This window comes from Ascidia mentula, chromosome 1, assembly GCF_947561715.1.
Source record: "Ascidia mentula chromosome 1, kaAscMent1.1, whole genome shotgun sequence".
In the NCBI taxonomy this organism is placed as follows: Eukaryota; Metazoa; Chordata; class Ascidiacea; order Phlebobranchia; family Ascidiidae; genus Ascidia; species Ascidia mentula.
In genome coordinates this window covers 4,280,186-4,300,087 of record NC_138566.1, presented here as the reverse complement: position 1 = coordinate 4,300,087, position 19,902 = coordinate 4,280,186, and the positions used below count along the sequence as shown (strand labels likewise).

At 37.4% G+C, this 19,902-nt stretch overlaps 2 protein-coding genes and 1 long non-coding RNA gene across 3 annotated transcripts; 2 read left to right on the top strand and 1 right to left on the bottom strand.

Moving 5' to 3' along the window:
• The first annotated feature begins 7,081 nt into the window (after window positions 1-7,081).
• LOC145912016 (uncharacterized) lies at window positions 7,082-7,732 on the top strand. The gene is made up of 3 exons (XR_014403270.1): window positions 7,082-7,199; window positions 7,274-7,426; window positions 7,634-7,732. It is a non-coding gene; the product is annotated as an uncharacterized LOC145912016 (long non-coding RNA).
• Window positions 7,733-7,834: 102 nt separating this feature from the next.
• Window positions 7,835-10,661, top strand: LOC145891435 (ficolin-2-like). The gene is made up of 7 exons (XM_082981931.1): window positions 7,835-7,880; window positions 8,283-8,402; window positions 8,532-8,593; window positions 8,805-8,901; window positions 9,269-9,368; window positions 9,784-9,924; window positions 10,481-10,661. The coding sequence occupies exons 1-7, from the start codon at window positions 7,847-7,849 to the stop codon at window positions 10,659-10,661; spliced, it is 735 nt and encodes a 244-aa protein (XP_082838057.1). The 5' UTR covers window positions 7,835-7,846.
• A 2,023-nt stretch (window positions 10,662-12,684) lies between these two features.
• Window positions 12,685-18,093, bottom strand: LOC145891274 (transmembrane protease serine 9-like). Its single transcript, XM_082981921.1, has 12 exons — window positions 18,013-18,093; window positions 17,754-17,855; window positions 16,453-16,542; window positions 16,175-16,307; window positions 15,570-15,680; window positions 15,315-15,376; window positions 14,910-15,064; window positions 14,663-14,755; window positions 14,445-14,509; window positions 13,957-14,102; window positions 13,063-13,252; window positions 12,685-12,713 (listed from the first exon to the last, which is right to left on the bottom strand). The coding sequence occupies exons 1-12, from the start codon at window positions 18,091-18,093 to the stop codon at window positions 12,685-12,687; spliced, it is 1,257 nt and encodes a 418-aa protein (XP_082838047.1).
• Window positions 18,094-19,902: the final 1,809 nt, after the last annotated feature.

The following is a 19,902-nucleotide window of genomic DNA, read 5'->3' as shown; positions in this document are numbered from 1 at the left end:
CTGGTTATACAGGGAAACAATGTGCTGAAAGTATACTTGCCTATGTCTAAACACCCCTCTTACCATGAAAGAAATTGCTCGTTTTGTTTCAGTGACTTGTTCAACAACCGGCGATACCCAATACGCCATCACCGACGTATTTTGTCCACTAGACTGCAAAGGTCAAACTTATTCATGCGGAACTGACGCGTTCCACTTGAATAGTTCGATATGCGCCGCTGCGATTAGGACAGGAAACCTAACAGGTACACACAACGCGTCATGAAGTCTATTGTTTATGCTTTGATTCATTCATACGTTTTGTCAATGAAGAGGTTGTTTTCACAAAAACAACCTTCTTCCAGCGCCACTGCCTTTCACGCAGGCGACATTTTCAAAAAATAGCAATATTTCAAAAACTTTGCGAAAAAACGTGATTTATTGTAAGAAAAGAAGTTTCGCTTGAAAAAAGAATGTGCTTAGATAAGAATTGAAGATGCCTTTTTGAATGGAATACGTAAACCCATTCGTAGGAAACCTGCGTTTTATACACAAGGTTTTTAATGCTGTACAATTTCTATGGATCACAAACTAAATTACATACTATAGTATCTGGTGGTAAGGTGAAGATGTACAAGTACACCAACGGAACAAACATATTCGTTCTTAAGGATGGAGTTAATGGAAATATTTGTAGCAGCCAATCCTGGTTTACGTTTACTGGTAAGAGAAAACCTTTGCATAATTTTGTAGAGTTTACCACAAACTAGGTTTCCAATTACATTATTTCCGCCGAGGACTTGACCTTGTACAACATTTACAGAAAAAAGCAAATTTTCAAAAGGGGGTATACGAGGACTTCAGAAGCCATTTTCATATAAAAAACAACCGTTTTGTTAGTTTTCAGAATGCCAAAATTCTAACTTTTGCAGCCCCAACTAATGCATGATATATAGAATGCTTTGTAATTGTTTTACATAATTTTCAATAAAGTACCAAATTTAGTTCTTAAACAGCAGTGTTTCCCAAACTTTTTGTCCGCGAAACTCAACAAGGTTTCAAGTTAAAACGGCTAATAAGTCAGAAACTCCAAGTAAACATACGTATTCCCAAGTATGTCGACGTTGTTTTCTATCAATTGGATCAATTCTTATTCGTCATTTCCCTAATACGTAGCGGACAGATCCAACAGTTGTGGACTGAAACAAGAAAATGTGCTCACGGAAATTTTTATATTTGTGTCTATGGAACCCAATAAGGGAACCGTTGATGTAGACAGCAACTTCATTTTCACCAAATAAAGCAAACCAACATTTAAGTAAAACAAATGTCATCCCCATTCCACTGTGCTCGCATAACATGTTATCAGATGTGAACGCTTGCTCTGTCGGAGTCCCTTGTCTCAATGGAGGAACATGTGTTGATCTGCTTGGAGATTTCACTTGTGTCTGTCCCACTGGTTATACAGGGAAACAATGTGCTGAATGTACGTAAGAAAATTTATTTTACCAAATTCATTAAAGATCAGACCTTCGTGAGTGGGTGCAAGTCAATTGGCACATATGTACCTTAAAGCAAATAACTGCAGATGATTAACATGAGACATTCCCTTATGAATAGAATCTGCTATTATTCTTATTTCTTTCTTCAGTAAACGGCTGCGAAATATCGAATCCGGTTTTTCCCGAAGGCAACTCTGGGAAGGGATGGCAGGTAACGTTGCGGAAAGAAAACGCAATATAGCGATTTTATCTTGTATCTTCACACGTAGGTATATATCTGATCATATTCGGACTATTTTCTCTAGTGCCATCGTACTCCTCTGCTCATAAAAATATTCTTTTACAGCTGCAGTAAAGTATTCGTTTTCTTGAATAGGATTTCACAATCTATCGAAGAGTAAGGAAAGAGTAAGGAATGTAACATAACACCATTCCTATTTTCTAGGTCTTTCAAAACCGTTTTGATGGTTCAGTGGGCTTCCATCGAGATTGGATGGCCTACAAGAACGGGTTCGGAAACAACAAAACAGAGTTTTGGATGGGTTTGTTTTGTAACCGATATAGATTGTAAAGAAATTCTTGATAATTTTGCAGCACTTTTTTCACCCAGTTTTGGTTCAAATTTAACACAGTTCAGCATAAAATTCATATATATGAAAGGATGTTTGTTGTGACAAACAATTTCTGTTCTGATTTGTTTAAACAGTGTTGGTTTTATAACCAGTAAATCACATTGTATTTAAAAACTTTTGGTAGGTTTGGATAATCTGCACCACATTACCAATGCGTCCACACGGTGTCGCCTTCGTATTGATCTTTGTGATTTCAAAGGCAACCACGCCTTTGCTGAATATAGGTAACGGTTTATTATGTTTATTACAATAATCTCTATCTTATCCCAAACAGAATGTAATGTATACCCGATCACTATGTTTCAGAGGTTGTTTCTGTCTTGTCATAGTTTTTGTTTTTATTTCGGGCGAAAATATTTTTTTCACTTTTATTGCTGAAATTTCTAACGCAAAATTTCTCAAAATCCAAACAAATACCGGTTGTTTGCATTTTTCCACATATTTTACAATGGACACTTTCGGGATAAATTACGAAATAATGTAAAAGTGAATAATTTTACTGCAACTCTACATATAGAGCAAAGATACAGATATTTTCGAGTCAAACAAACAAGTCCTAGATACGACATTACAGCTTTCTGCATAATGTCGAATGTTTTTACATAAAAACATTTTCTTGTTGCAATCTTGCATCTAGTTCATTCAGTATTGCTGATGAAGAAAGTCTCTATCGAATAACTTTCTCTGGATATTCTGGAACTGCCGGAAATGCCATGGATCACGGGGAGTTTAACCAAAGTGGAATGCCGTTTTCGACGAATGACAGAGACAATGATCAGTGAGTAAACTAAATGTCTAATGTAGGATTGGAACAGAAAATATGGAGATTGAATTGCTAACAGCTTTTCCACACAGAAGACCGAAACAGAAAAAGATCAAAAGCACAGATAACGAATACTACCAAAACCTTTTTATGTTGCAGGCATCGAAATTTTAAGTGCGCGCCGGAAGCTGGCGCATGGTGGCATAATGCTTGTGGATATGCCCGACTCAACAGTGTCTGGTCGGATACTTCTAATAGTAGAACTACGTTAAGCTGGTGGACTTGGAAAAGCCAATATGGCGGAATTCGTACCTCTAGAATGAAAGTGAAATGCGCATAAAAGTGACGAAAATGTGTAATCTACAAACTGTTTAATCTGTGGATGTGCGGTAAATATTTGTGTTTAAACTAATGCAACACTTTGACATAAATGCATCTTGAAAAAAAAATTCAAATATGAAATCTACGATGCCCTAAGGACGAATTGTATTTTCCTATATAATACCTATAGTTGATCCTGTGTTTAAGGAAGTGCTTTGTGAGTGTATTATTATTATCCATCTTCGTCCGCTGTTTGTGTTTCAAATCTTTTCATTCCAAAAACCTCATATCATAGCATGTATTTTACATAAAAAATTCCTTCTCATTGTATTTGGTTCATTTTTCGTTTTTACGTGGCTTCGTTCTTTCTTATTCCAATGACGTGAATCGCTCATAAATCGTCATGTTCTGCCCAATGTATTTTTATTTGCAACAAAATGAAAATTTAATGTGTTGAAGCGTTTTCTATCAATCATTACCTAGAGATGATGACAATTTTAAACTTTGTCACAAATTTATAAACCTTGTTTATCATTTTGTAACTAACCAAGGGTATTTCCAAATAAGAACTCGTCAACTGAATAAAGAAAAATGCGTCACAGACGTATGTCGACATCCACAGTAATTTGATGCATTTTACATAAAGCCAGATTATGTGGGTTAATGTTAAGTGACGCAACACTGTGTTGTTCAAGCTTGCTAATACAAACCCTGGAAGGAAAATCATCAGGAAAATACGAAAACGTGGAATCGGTTTGTCGCGATCCACCTTCATTTAATTGAATGTTGTGCAATTCATTACCCCGCCTTAGAAAGCCAATACAACGGTGTTAAAACAGCTGAGAAGCATTTTGTGTTATTATTGAAATATGCCTTTACACATGTCGTCTGCATTCCTCCTGTGACGTAACATTACCGGCAAAACGGAATATCACAACAACATGTTGTCCAAGCTTTTTTATGCAGACGCTGGAAGGAAAATACCCTGATCAAGGTACTTGGTTTATTAACCAAAAAGCCTATACGCACATAGTTTAGACAAGGGGTAAGAAGCAAAAATAATTAAGTAGGCAAAATTATAAATGGTATCAAATAGTACATGATGAATCACAGTGTCCAGGTCGTTCGCTGGTAGTCAGGTAAAAAAGGCAACGCGACTAAATGAGGAAAATAGTCTCTTAGTCTTAATATAGAAAAGAATGCACGCTAGCAGCAGCAAACACGAACCACATCCGTTACTCTTTGCTAATGTAAACAAACGACCCGGTTCGTAAAGTTTGTTAGCATATTGTACACCTCCCAAGTACAAACTTATTTTTATTGTTATTGTGATTAATGTTTCAGTAGTCTCTTCATCCGTTTCCACCCATACTACGCGCGTCATCTCTAAAGCTACGTTTCAGGATGTATTCTCACCAATGGAAAATTTTTAGCAGTTTCATCAAAAAGATTGATGATGATATCGTGTCAGTCAAAATTCTTGTCCAGAATATATCAAATCGTTTTGGGGATGTAACGACTAGTGCGTCTGTGAGTACAGTGAATGTGCTCAATCTAATAGGATGTTTTGCTGTTTCTACCAGAATTATCCAATCTCAAAATTAACTTATGTTTAAGATGCAGAAAAACATGGTAGAGTTTAATACGAACCAATAAGAGTAAAAAAATCAAAATTTAACAACTTTATCTCAATCACTTCACATAAATCAATCATCACAACTGGATCTAATTTAAATCGTATCTTTCACTGTGCATATATTAAACAGACGGAGTAAAACTTCACTGCAATACAAATACTGTCGCAGGGTGTCGCCTGTGTTCTGGTATTTGTGAATTTTCCAGCAATCACGACTTTGCTCAAAATAAGTGATCACATGAGTTTACGTTTATTGTAGTGATTTAACCAGTTTTTCAAACGCAAGATAATTTGGTCAGCTGAAGGTTGAACAACATTCCTGTGATAGCGAATTCGATTTGAACAAAAGAAAATTGTTTCAAACAACCAAATATTTGCAATGGAAATTGACCTGTTGAAAATTATTACTGCTACACAACTTTCCATAACTAACTAACTTTTGACTGCATTGACGTGTTTGCAATAATCAAAATTTACAAATCATCAACATCCAAGCAAATACAAAACAATAAAATCATTCTCTCTAAAACAAGGAAATATTGATAGGTTTTTGAACATCTGAATGTTACTTTCGTTTAGGTCAGTATATGACACAACTTATAACCCTACAGACAGATGTAACACACAGACAATAGAAAAATACAGAAAAACATATGGTCCGATCCTGGCCAGAAAACAAATAATATTATACAAAATGTTCGACATGGGGTTGAAGTTTATGTAGTAAAGTCTGACGCATAGTTCTGCGAAGAACACAATGCTCTTGATAATTCTCTGAAAATCCTGTCTGCACGTTGTCAACATTTGTAAAAAATGGATATTTATCAAAGGCAAAGTGGAGCCTATAAGATGAATTTTGTAAACTGCATACAGATGGCCACAAATCTTAAACAAATCCTATAGTTTATCTCTATGTGGTTCGCCAAAACATATCATTGTTGAAAAATTACCGGAATAATGTCGGGAAGAACTGATGTAAACTCGAGCGTCAACGCATAAGCAGGAACTGGAAAGTTGGCGGATGCATGATTCAGACAGGAGTAGAAGGCAACAATGCATACCGACCGATGTTTGGATGCAATGAACCGTTTTGAGTGAATTATTGTCACTAATGTAAAGTTGAGCGTCAACGCATAAGCAGGAACTGGAAAGTTGGCGGATGCTTGATTCAGACAGGAGTAGAAGGCAACAATGCATACCGACCGATGTTTGGATGCAATGAACCGTTTTGAGTGAATTATTGTCACTAATGTAAAGTCGAGCGTGAACGCATAAGCAGGAACTGTTTGCAATGAACCGTTTTGAGTGAATTATTGTCACTAATGTAAAGTCGCGCGTCAACTCATAAGCAGGAACTGGAAAGTTGGCGGATGCTTGATTCAGACAGGAGTAGAAGACAACAATGCATACCGACCGATGTTTGGATGCAATGAACCGTTTTGAGTGAATTATTGTCACTAATGTAAAGTCGCGCGTCAACGCATAAGCAGGAACTGTTCACAATGAACCGTTTTGAGTGAGTTATTGTCACTAATGTAAAGTCGCGCGTCAACTCATAAGCAGGAACTGGAAAGTTGGCGGATGCTTGATTCAGACAGGAGCAGAAGGCAACAATGCATACCGACCGATGTATGGATGCAATAAACCATATATAGCATCATGAATAACGTAAGTGGTGCCAGTATTTGCATATACAGGTGTGAGACAAACGCGTTACTTTTTGTGTTGTTGCGTTTCACGGGATAAGCAAATCATTTGCTCCGAACCTTTGCAACAAATCGAGTCTTTGAAGACGGGGTTTCTTTACAAAATGTATCTTCTTTTATGGTCTGTGATTTTATCCAAAACAACTCTATCAATTGTGGCAGGTACACATTTATTAAATTGTGTGCAAACTTATTACAAATTACCAGCACTCTGTTGTAAGAGCAACACTCAGTTTTCAGACAGGAGATTAGTACGGGCTTTCCCACTGTTGCAAAATCACAAATTTAATTTTCAGGAGATGAAGTGACTTGCGACACGCAGTTTTCATCATTAAACCACTCGATCTCCAATCTGATTTGTCCCTCCCATTGCCCGCATAAGCAAGACTCAACGTTGTTATGTGGAAAAGGTGTCTACAGTGGAGGACCCGTTTGTCTTGCTGCAATGCAGGAACAACTTATTGATGGTGAGACGCCTTACAATATCTTGAGCCACATGTAGGTTCACACTAGGTCATCCCTATATGTTGTTTTGAGTTTCTGGTGGCGCAGTTCAAGTTTACAAAACACGGGAAAAGCAATCGAATTCTGGATCAGTTCGAAACGACGTGGAGAGCCACAGTTGCAAATCCGAGAGTGCAACAATGTATTCCTTCAAAAGTATGTATTAAAATCAGTGTAAAAGCTGCACTCTGCATAGCCTATCAGAATTATTTATAATTTTTTATTTCAAGTGACTTGTTCAACATCCGGCGATACCCAGTACGTTATTACTGACGTCATTTGCCCTCCAGGCTGCCAAGGTCAAACCTATTCATGCGGAAACAATGCTTTCCACTTGAATAGTTCGCTATGCTCGGCTGCGATCGAAGCGGGAAAACTTACAGGTGCAGTTTTAATTCATTCAAAAAGTATTCAACTTTGTTTTCGTCGGTCATATCTGTTTTAATATTTTGAATTAATGATAAAATTAATATTTTGGGGTAATTTTAAACGTGGTCATTGCAGACACCGTGTACTGTGAAAGCTTATAGGCAGTGGTTGGATTCAAATTTTTTGTTTGCCGTTACTACCACAAAAGTCATATTTTTCAGCGGGTTCTAAGATGCAAAAATCCATTGACACCACTGATGCTAACCAGTTCGCTGATAAAATTTCGTGAGACGGTTTTATAGAACCGGTGCGAACCGCCCGAATCCCACCACTGCTTACAAGGTATTACAGGTACAACTTTTTCAGTATCTGGTGGCAGGGTGAAAGCATACAAGTTTACCAACGGAAGCAACATATTCACTGATAGCAAAGTCATGTGCAAAAGTCAATCCTGGTTTACGTTTTCAGGTAGGAAATATTTAGCTAACGGGATCCAACAGTTCAATTGTTCTAAACCTACTTCGATAAACGTTTACGGACCGGTGACTTTACACAATTTTAACTGAAAATAACTACAGATCATGAATATTTTTCTGGAATCCAAACAATGTAAAAATAACGCACCTGAAACAATATCTGACGGATGGAACGGCTTAAGAACCGTTGCTTTGACCGAAAAAATCTTCTTTTCCTTGACAAAACGCACGTTCTAGCGTCAACTAACATTACAATTTCGGTGGGTTTATATGCCCGCCAAATCTGTGAAATGAATATTTGCCGACTATACTGTCTCATTTGCGTGCAAACAAATGCATATGTCACGTAGAGCAATCAACTTACATTTTCAAACCCCCTTACGACCCTTTATAGCAGATTTGAGCGTTTGTTCTTTTGGAAACCCTTGTCTCAACGGAGGTTCATGTGTTGATTTGTTGGGAGATTTCGGTTGTATCTGTGGTTCCGATTATACCGGCAGAAGATGTGAAATAAGTAAGTTTACTAACTGACATCTTTTTTACAGAAAACACAAGGGCCTGAAACAGGCATCGTTGTTGACGTTTTCAACAAGCGCGCAAGTAGCTAACGTCGTAGTTTTAATTGATTTATTTATTTGCTTAGTGTACGGCTGCAAAACAGCGAATCCGCTGTTTCAAGAAGATAACTGTGAATATGGGTGGCAGGTATTACGACTCGTTTTTTTGTTTTTGTCGCAAAAAACCTAACAAACTAAAATAGTTTACGTGTTCACATAGGTTGTGTATAGTTAATTCACGCCACTTTTTTAATAAACAATTGATCAATGTCAATTTACTTGATTTAGTGTACAAGTTTATTATAACCATTAGTGGGTTAAGGTACAATTCAAAAACCAGAGTTTTTATTAATTTCAAGGTTGTTCAAAACCGTTATGATGGTTCAGTAAGTTTCGATAGAAATTGGGTGGATTACAAGAACGGGTTTGGTAACATCTCCACAGAACTTTGGATGGGTTCGTATTTTAATGAAATGAAATGTTTGCTGAATAATAAATTTCGTAAATAAACACATTTGAATTAAAATATTTGACGCTGTGTCGTTCAAATATTAACTGCCACATAGTCCGGACAACATAGTCATACATTCTTGTGCCAAATACAGAGAAAAACAAAGCAAGAAAATGGTTTTGCTTTGTGCGCTGTGGTGTGTTTGTTAAAATTAAAACCTGTTTGGCTAAATTTCTTTTTGGAATGATAGCAATGCAAAATGAATCATGTTGGCAATTGCCCATAGATGCCAAAAGAACAGTTTTTGCTGCAACATTTAAAATAGTATCTGCATTATGACAACATCACGCCAAACACGCTCATTATTGACAGGTTTGGATAATCTGCACCACATTACCAACACGTCCACACGGTGTCGCCTTCGTATTGATCTTTGTGATTTCAAAGGCAACCACGCCTTTGCTGAATATAGGTAACGGTTTATTATGTTTATTACAATAATCTATATTTTATCCCAAACAGAATGTAATGTATACCCGATCATTATGTTTCAGAGGTTGTTTCTGTCTTGTCATAGTTTTTGTTTTTATTTTGGGCGAAAATATTTTTTTCACTTTTATTGCTGAAATTTCTAACGCAAAATTTCTCAAAATCCAAACAAATACCGGTTGTTTGCATTTTTCCACATATTTTACAATGGACACTTTCGGGATAAATTACGAAATAATATAAAAGTGAATAATTTTACTGCAACTCTAAATATAGAGCAAAGATACAGATATTTTCGAGTCAAACAAACAAGTCCTAGATACGACATTACAGCTTTCTGCATAATGTCAAATGTTTTTTGCACAAAAAACATTTTCTTGTTGCAATCTTGCATCTAGTTCATTCAGTATTGCTGATGAAGAAAGTCTCTATCGAATAACTTTCTCTGGATATTCTGGAACTGCCGGAAATGCCATGGATCACGGGGAGTTTAACCAAAGTGGAATGCCGTTTTCGACGAATGACAGAGACAATGATCAGTGAGTAAACAACTTTATATGTAAGGAAACCTCTAACCTTACGCGAAATCCTCCCGGTAATAAGCAAGTCTCTTTGCCAAACTTCTTGGAAGCAGCAGACAATCCTACCTCTGACTAACAAAGCATAAGTTTGTCTGGCATACCCCTAAGCTGAATTAGCCACTTTTCTCGACAAGTTGGAGCGGGATCTAAAAAATAAACCTCTCGGTTGAGGTTGGAAATATAAGAGCTGGGATCGCCAAATATAAATGGCCCGCGTGCAGTGGAGCGATCCTGCCTTGCTATGCGAGGGCATGGTAGCACTTCTTCATTGTATGAGTTTTAAACTTTTCAACAAATTTAACATATTAAAAATTTGATCCGTGAGTTGAATAACACGCTTGAAAACACATTTCAGTGCCATCATGTTTATTCTGTCGCGTTGAATGTCTAATGTAGGATTGGAATAGAAAATATGGAGATTGAATTACTAACAGCTGTTCCACACAGAAGACCGAAACAGAAAAACATCAAAAGCACAGATAACGAATTCTACCAAAACCTTTTTATGTTGCAGGCATCAAAATTTTGAGTGCGCGCCGGAAGCTGGCGCATGGTGGCATAATGCTTGTGGATATGCCCGACTCAACAGTGTCTGGTCGGATACTTCTAATAGTATAACTACATTGAGCTGGTGGACTTGGAAAAGCCAATATGGCGGAATTCGAACCTCTAGAATGAAAGTGAAATGCGCATAAAAGTGACGCAAATGTGTAATCTACAAACTGTTTAATCTGTGGATGTGCGGTAAATATTTGTGTTTAAACTAATGCAACACTTTGACATAAATGCATCTTGAAAAAAAAATTCAAATATGAAATCGACGATGCCCACATCAGGACGAATTGTATTTTCCTCTATTATACTTATAGTTGATCCTGTATTGAAGGAAGTGATTTGCGAGTGTATTATTATCGATCTTGGTCCGCTGTTTGTGTTTCAACTTTATGTCATAGCATGTATTTTACACAAAAAAATTCTTCTCATTGTATTTGGTTCATTTCTCAATTTTACGTGGCTTCGTTCTTTCTTATTCCAATGACGTAAATCGCTCATAAATCGTTATGCTCTGCTCAATGTATTTTTATTTGCGATATAATGAAAATTTAAAATGTTGAAGCGTTTTCTATCAATCATTACCTAGAGATGATGACAATTTTAAACTTTGTCACAAATTTATAAACCTTGTTCATCATTTTGTAACTAACCAAGGGTATTTCCAAATAAGAACTCGTCAACTGAATAAAGAAAAATGCGTCACAGACGTATGTCGTCATCCACAGTAATTTGATGCATTTTACATAAAGCCAGATTATGTGGGTTAATGTTAAGTGACGCAACACTGTGTTGTTCAAGCTTGCTAATACAAACCCTGGAAGGAAAATCATCAGGAAAATACGAAAACGTGGAATCGGTTTGTCGCGATCCACCTTCATTTAATTGAATGTTGTGCAATTCATTACGCCGCCTTAAACAGCCAATACAACAGTGTTAAAACAGCTGAGAAGCATTTGTGTTATTATTGAAATCTGCCTTTACACATGTCGTCTGCATTCCTCCTGTGACGTAACATTACCGGCAAAACGGAATATCACAACAACATGTTGTCCAAGCTTTTTTATGCAGACGCTGGAAGGAAAATACCCTGATCAAGGTACTTGGTTTATTAACCAAAAAGCCTATACGCACATAGTTTAGACAATGGGTAAGAAGCAAAAAAAAAATAAGTGGGCAAAATTCTGAATGGTATCAAATAGTACATGATGAATCACAGTGTCCAGGTCGTTCGCTAGTAGTCAGGTAAGAAAGGCAAAGCGACTAAATGAGGAAAATAGTCTCTTAGCCTTAATATAGCAAAGAATCCACGCCAGCAGAAGCGAACACGAACCACATCCGTTACTCTTTTCTAATGTAAACAAACGACACGGTTCGTAAAATCTGGTAGCAATTTGTACACCACCCACGTACAACCATGTTTTTATTGTTATTGTGATTAATGTTTCAGTAGACTCTTCATCCGTTTCATGCTACGCGCGTCATCTCTAAAGCTAAAAGCTTAAGATGGATTTTCACCAATGGAAAATATTTGGGAGTTTTATCAAAAAGGTTGATGATGATATGGTGTCAGTCAAAATTCTTGTCCCCAGTATGTCAAATCGGGGATGTAACGACCAGTGCGTCTGTGAGTGTAGTGAATGTGCTCAATCTAATTGGATGTTTTGCTGTTTCTACCAGAATTATCCCATCTAAAAATCAATTTATCTTTAACATGCAAACACAAATTTTCTTACCGCATACACAACTTTCCATAACTAACTTCGACAGCTTCTTCTGTCGACCATAATAGTAAGCAAAAATGTCATTTTGATTTTTCTTTAGTTTATTCCCGTTTTGCATTGACGTGTTAGCAATAATCAAAATTTACAAATCATTAACATCCAAGCAAATACGGAACAATAAAATCATTCTCTCTAAAACAAGGAAATATTGATAGGTTTTTGAACATCTGAATGTTACTTTCGTTTAGGTCCGTATGTGACACAACCTATAACCCTACAGACAGATGTGACACACAGACAATAGCAAAATACAGAAAAACATATGGTCCGATGCTGGCCAGAAAACAAATAATATTATACAAAATTTTCGGCATGGGGTTGAAGTTTATGTAGTAAGTCTGACGCATAATTCTGCGCAGAACACGGTGCTCTTTGCATTACCTCAAAAGCCTGTCTGCACGTTGCCAACATCTGTAAAAACATGGATATTAAATATATGCAAAGTGGACACAATAATATGAATTGTGTAAGCTGCAGACAGACGGCCACTCTTTCGACCTACAAGGTCTCATCAGTGAGGCTGGTGTGACTATCACACGATTTTGCCGACCAAATATTTATATTTTGGTTTCAGTCATCCGACTCTATTTATCTGTTCGAATGCCATTTCATTTTTCTTTTGTAATGTTCGTTTCTACAGTTGAATCGAATCAAATCCTGTCAAAGAAGAATAGCATGCAACGCTAGCATTTTTAACATATACGAAAACAGTTGAGAAGCATGTTTTGCAGCATCAGCACGTATCTTGCCCTTCCCATACCCTCTGTTGTTACAACAAAAATAACATCGACTGACTTACGGTTTTTAATCCAAGATACGTATTTCGCCACTCTCGTGTAAACTCCCGGGGATTTCGGACCTCCACACCCCTCGCCACCGTATGATGTAACCCCGATCAAAAACCACTTCTGTTTGTTGATCAAGCAGACAAATGGTCCCCCGGAATCGCCCTGAGAACAATGTTTATGTTAATTTCAGATTGATTTTGCTGCTTAATAAAGGCACTTAATTATGCCGCATATAACTGTTACATGCAATTAGTATCACTTGCATTGACCAATGGAAAATTAAATAGCTCGGGATATTGCTTCATATTTGCAACATCTATTTAGCTTGGAATACGTCACCTCCTAAACATCACAACGTTTCATGATCGCAAAACGCAGGAGGTGTGAAGTGAAAGTTTCACTTATCAACAATATGCATAAAAAAGCACTGGTTAAGTCCGTAAATACAAGAGCATGTCATATAATGATGCTAATGTTTTAGTGCTACGCAATCAACTACGACACTTTTTCATGACAACATCTACGGCAAACCACGTTCGAATATGAAAGCTGTGGACATTGTCGTACCTTTACCGAGACAAAACAATAATTTCCGAAAGCATGGGGGCAAACCTATCATAAATATCCCAGTGCATTATGAGTGAACCTTACACAGGCCCACAGGCGAAAAGAGTGTTTTTTTCTAAATGTTTTTTTTGTGTTACCAATTCTCTGATAGATATAAGTTAGGTTTCTTTGAATGCCACCTTTGCCACCCCCTACGGACGACCATAACTGCAATATAGCATTATATAAACTTGTTTTCATGCACAATGTTCACAGTGGTTGTTCGCAAATCGGTCGTTACGTTCTATTTTAAAACATGCCTGGCAAGTATCCACTCCACCAAGATCGTAATTTCCGGCACAGAAGTTGTTGTCAGTGACTGCTGCGTGAACCGATTGACAGATCTTCTTTTTTATCATGGTCAGGCGAACTTGATGCAGAATGTCGGGACCGTCACGTTCGTAAGCTGTGAATACGTGGTTACGAGCTTACATAACACTTAATAACCTTACACGTACACATCTACTGCAGGTAATGACCCAAACGAATAAAATAATACTTTGTATTTGACATAAATGTTTAGTCAACGAACTGAGCAACATATTAATAACAACATTTCGTGGGAAGTAGTTCGGTGCTGCTACACAAATGGAACAAGTAATTGAAAGAATGGTTTAGTGGTATTCCACAGGCTATACATAAGGTACCAACAGTCATTTGAAAATTACATTTTTGTACCATTAGTTTTTGTATTCCAGCAACATAAAATACCCATGCTTAAGTCCGTTTATAAAAAACACCTTTATACCTAGATCCCCCCAACCGGTAGCGATACACACAGTTCCAGGAGGAACATCAAAGGTGGATGTGTCACTTGGTAAACATATAGGGAGGATGGTCTTTGAGAACGGGAAATACCCGGGAGGGTAAATTTGAACCAGTGAAATGTCGTTGTGAAATGAGGGCCCTATATAAAAATGATGGTTTAACGTTGTGATTACGTTGAGGTTTTCAACCGGTGCTCACCCTGAATAATCTTTGTGGTTGATGATGCGTTTAGATTCGAACACATGGGTCATATTGTGAATCCAGTTTGATCCAGCGTAAACATCCACTGCCCTGTACGGACACAAATCACATTTGCTCAAAAAATATTCGGTTGCAGTTTTTAATAAAATTTTTGCATTTACTACTATGTAATACACAGATAAAGTTTTGTCTAATGTTTTGTGTTGTAGCATTGAATATAGTATCAAAATTATGTCTCGCTTGCCCGTGTTTTTGTCCATCAGTGCAGTGGGCTGCCGTTACAATCCACTGGGGGGTGATGATGGAGCCACCGCACACGTAACTATTATTAATCACTAAGTACACCTGCCAAGGCCATGAACCTGGAGAAGCTCCGTTGCCACCGACAATCCGTGGATCCTAAAATTTGTAGGCAGATAATTTCAGTGCTCACATCGAATCAAACTGCTTAAAATTTTCATTGAACAAGAGCTTGGGAGTTATGTTTAAATTTTGTAAACGCATAGTAGTGGCATTCTTTAGTAAACTAAGTGTTTGTACTAAACTTTGTACTAAACCTCTCAGGAATTCAATGTTTTGTACAAAAATATAATGGCAGAATATGTAGGATTGACTTTCCCAATGGACAATTTATTACACAGCAACTCACCCATAGAAACTGTGGAGCGACCCCAGGCTTTCCGCACTCACCGAAGTTTGAACTCTTTAAAGCTTAAACCCAAAAAAGTGTCACCCATAGCAGGTGCAGAACATGCATAATAGATTACCATGTGTGTAGTAATAACATGCTAGACAAAAAGAAACATTTCTGGATGATAAACAATAGCATTCATTCATAAATTATTTGGTCTGTTATTCAAAACTGTTAACTAAACAATAAATACAACTACTATTTATCTTTCACCGCATTCTATTTCGTCGCTTTGATCCACACATTGTGCTTTGCCGTCACAGTGTTGACTGGGAGGAATGCAAACTCCATCCCAGCATTGAAACTGGTTATTGGGACAGCGATCTAAACACAATTTGTATTTCGAACAATATTTTTTCCCAAACCCTTGATTGGACAATAATCAAGAACCTTGGCTTCTGAATTGTTACGTATGCGGTTAACGCACCTTACTTTGACGCGCCATTTGTAGCACGTGATAAGGCGAGATTAAGGTCGCGAAAGCACGTGAAAATGAGGTTTTTAAGTGACCAATCCGTCGAAAATAGTGCACCACTAACCACAGGAAGATGTGGACCTGTGAATGACCCGGCGTATTGCAGAAATTTATTTAAGCCGTTACTTGAAAATGCCTTTAAACGAGGGAGGAAAACACGCACCATCGGTTAAGCGACCCATGTGCATAGAGGAGAACCTGATCGTAATTCGTGACCATGGTATCCTGGTACTGAATCCCGACGTGGTTAAAAAAAACATCTTTACATTACCAAACATCCCAATTAACCACTTTTGTGTTATAAGACTTAATTATTACGTGCTATAGCATTATGTATACAAACCACTTGTCGTCCATTTGATTGAGAATCCTTTTGTTTGGATGCTATTGTCGGTAACAAACTTCAGAGTTACAGAAGAATGATGGGCTACAAAATCACGAGGGCGTTCCGTTCCGCAGTAACTTCGACTCGTATACTTCAAAACAAAGCAATCATCTTTACAACAAAGCACAAAATTCTCGTGTTGTGAATTTCGCGGAAAAGTTAGACTGTATTTTTGTGTGGTTTCTTCAAACTTTCACCGGTTTGTTTTAAAGATGACCATGTGAAAATATACTTACCAGTACTGGACCATCGTAAATGAAGAGTTTGTCGGGTTTACATTTAGTATCAGTTTCAAGATGAAATTCCACAAAGGAAATCGTTATTGTCTAAAAATACAATAACACATACTGGAAAATGTCAAAACTAGGAATATAAAATCACACTTTTAGCCTAAATGTATTGGGAAATAAGCAGGCTAGCTTATTCCAGCCTATTACAAAAAAAATTTGCTTTGATCAAAAAGTATGCCGGAACGATGATGCAGAATTCTTGCCGCTCTGGTAGGAATTCAACGGCTGTCCCAAATAAAAAATGGAGAATTTATTTAATTTATTCACGTATTAACTAAATCTCACTCAGCTTGGCCGTTTTTGACAACTTGGCCGTTTTTGACAAACAAATAGTTGATTTGAAATATCGTCAAACAGATTTATGACTAATTTCCAAGATTCAAATCGTAAAGTGACACAATCAAAAATATCTGCTACTCATCAATGAATATGTTTTGCAGTGAAAACCAGCCAGATAATCTCTCCACGGGAAGGGGTGCTGGTTACAACCCAAAAGAAACTTATTTTGGTTTATAAAACGTAAACACGCGAACTTACGTCAGCGATGTTGGGAAAAATTCATTTTTACCTCAAACAAATTTATTCTGCAGAATTTTTCGCTTTGCAAAACGATGATAATAGAAGCAACATAAACAATATTATTTTCGTGTTGGCCCAGTAGATCATGGACCTTCTCGACCATATTTATTCCTAATTACGTTTCATGACGTCCTATGGTGAATATACTTGCACGTTGACCCTACCTTGGTCTGATGTCCATGCACAAGGCAAAGGTACGACATTCTTGGGACGCATTATGGACGATTTAGGAAAGGGTTGCCATGCGCCAGACCTAAGCATGTCAGTTTATATAATAATATGACTGCGTTAGAATATGTGCATGAGCGTATACGCGTATGTGATTGTTTTATTAGCTTAACTACGCAACGTTTCCTTGAAAAGAGCACCCACGAACAAAATCTTGCAGACTAATCTGTGTGGTGTTTTCCTGCGTATAGTGAGGCAACAATTCCGGAAATTAATCCATTTGCACTAAAGGGTGTTACTTGGCATATACGTAATATACACAAGCAATGGCCATGTTTTTATGTCCCCAACTTAATTTGAGACATGCTGCATTGCGTTGTATTTTCAATTGAAGGCAAACATATAAAACGTACGTATATAAAACGTACCTTTTTCACACAGAGAATCATATTTGCTCCACTTTCCTTTTACACAATACGCTTTCACGATTCGTGACGAACTGAGGCCGTCATTACAGAAACACGAGATCTGCGAACCACTGGGGTAGGAGAATCGATGTGAGCAGAAGGCGTTTGCTGCGTCCGGTGGCTGGCTGCACGATCCTGTAACAGAATAGAAATAAAGTTATAAAATTTCGTCTTCCCTGCACAAACAAGAAAACTTAGCCACGTACCTGGAAAAGGATTCTGGCTCCCGTAACATGTGAAAGAAACAACAGTTATTAGTGAGTGTTTGAAATAAAAATTAATAAAAACTTACCCAAGATAGATGCCAAATGTAACCAACGATCACGCCTAATATGATGTATAATATAAGAGCTAGCAACACGCACCATACCATTGTTATAAACCGATAACACAAACAGTTGTGGCCAAAACAGCCTAAAAGTAAGAACAACCAGTCACTAATACGGACAAACCGTTTAAAATGAACAAGCTCGTTAGAAAAAACAATGATGGTATGGCAAACCCTGATTATAACTCATTATAAGTTCGACTTCAACCTTTTTAGGATATAGCTATTACGACTCTCTAGCACTGTTCAACTTAAAACCGTTGCTTTTCTCAATTCCTTACTTTGCCAAAATTACAACTGCACCAAACGCTGTATCATTAGGATTTTTTTGAGAATAGTCGCGAAATTTACCTCTGCAAAATACGTTGCAAAATATGAAAACATGCAAGTTCCACGATATTTTTCTGATGGTGTTACGTCCTGTTAGATTAGATTTTGTACGAGGCTTGTTCTAACTTTGTTCGACGTGAGCAAAACCAAACCTTCAAACAATTTAATTTTTGTACGTTTAATTAGACTCATATTCCAAGTTAGCTTTCATCTGTACAACTACCTATTCCCTTACCGGCATCACTAAACATTACCAACAAGCTGTAACGAATATGCTGATAAAGCCACATACATGCGGTTTGCATTTTACGTGAATTCGGTTTAAACGTAGGCGCCCATCCGGATACGAGTGGAGTACAGTGTCCCGCAGCAAAACAATAAACAATATTTTAAAGCGGAAATTGAATCATTTATAGCGTATTTTTGGATACTAATGTGTCTGTGGCTCCCCAAAGCAAAGTAATTTTCTCTGCGATACCATTCTTTTCCTAAATTATCCATGGCGCCACTAACATAAATTACGCCTCTGTCTCCTCCGGGATTTTTGTATTCGATGTTTGCTGTGATGGTTAATGGTTTCCAAATCATAGTATTATCATATGTTATGCTGCTGTTGCTACCACGCGCAATGCAATTTACAACACCTTTTGTTCTACCAGTATTAACTATCACTCATTTAAAAAAGTGTCTTGCAATATTGGCGAAACCGGCCACAGTTCACCGGTTTGACGAAGTATGGGCCGCGCTTTTCTCCTTTCCAAATCGGCCCCCACATTTTGTACGACCGGATATGAGTTTGTGTGACGTCACCACTATGAAGCACTGAAAATTCAGAATCGTCCACTGTTATCGGTACTACAACGTTCTGTGCAGAGGTGACATTATATATATTGTAGAGGCGTGCCACAAATTCCACATCTAAAAGACAGCAGAATACAAATTCCCAAAAGCCTTACGGGATATGCCATATCAAATTCCGTTTTACACATATATACAAAAACAAACCGGACAGGACAGGAGTAATGGAACTGAACTACTGGCGTCCAACATGTTTGTGATTGTGGCGGCAAAAGCGCAGCACCACCACAAGGACGTCTACCACAGAGTATTAAATAATATGCTACTGATATCAACGACAGTCTGCTTTTTAAGGCTCAAAATATTTTTTCCCTTCAATCAGTTGTACTCGATACCAATTCTGTTATATCTGCGGATGCCTTTTCCTCGTGAAATTAAACAACGATAAAAAAAGAGTGGACAAATTGGGTTCAGATCAATTTTCTAATAAGTCAATCTTAAATATGTAAATTTTGTGGGACCGTTTTTCAGGTGAGTGCCTCACAGTGGTTCTTCTCTGGTGCTTTGCAATATATCATACAGTGCAAATTAGCACATGGTACAGAAACTATAGCCCACGTATTCCAACTGGTTAGACCACATACTTTTTTGCTTAGGAATTACAAATAGTTTATTGCCAATATGTTGTATAAACGCAGATTACAAAAGCAGGATATGTGCAGACTT

Excerpts from the sequence above, each read along its gene's own strand:
- LOC145891435 (XM_082981931.1), top strand. The coding sequence starts at position 7,847 with ATGTGCAAAAGTCAATCCTGGTTTACGTTTTCAG. Across the intron at positions 9,369-9,783 it reads CACGCCTTTGCTGAATATAG|TTCATTCAGTATTGCTGATG; the intron begins GTAACGGTTTAT and ends TCTTGCATCTAG. Across the intron at positions 9,925-10,480 it reads AATGACAGAGACAATGATCA|GCATCAAAATTTTGAGTGCG; the intron begins GTGAGTAAACAA and ends TTTATGTTGCAG.
- LOC145891274 (XM_082981921.1), bottom strand. The coding sequence starts at position 18,093 with ATGGTATGGTGCGTGTTGCTAGCTCTTATATTATACATCATATTAGGC. Across the intron at positions 17,856-18,012 it reads ACATTTGGCATCTATCTTGG|GATCGTGCAGCCAGCCACCG; the intron begins GTAAGTTTTTAT and ends ATTCTGTTACAG. Across the intron at positions 14,510-14,662 it reads AACCACAAAGATTATTCAGG|TGACACATCCACCTTTGATG; the intron begins GTGAGCACCGGT and ends ATGTTTACCAAG.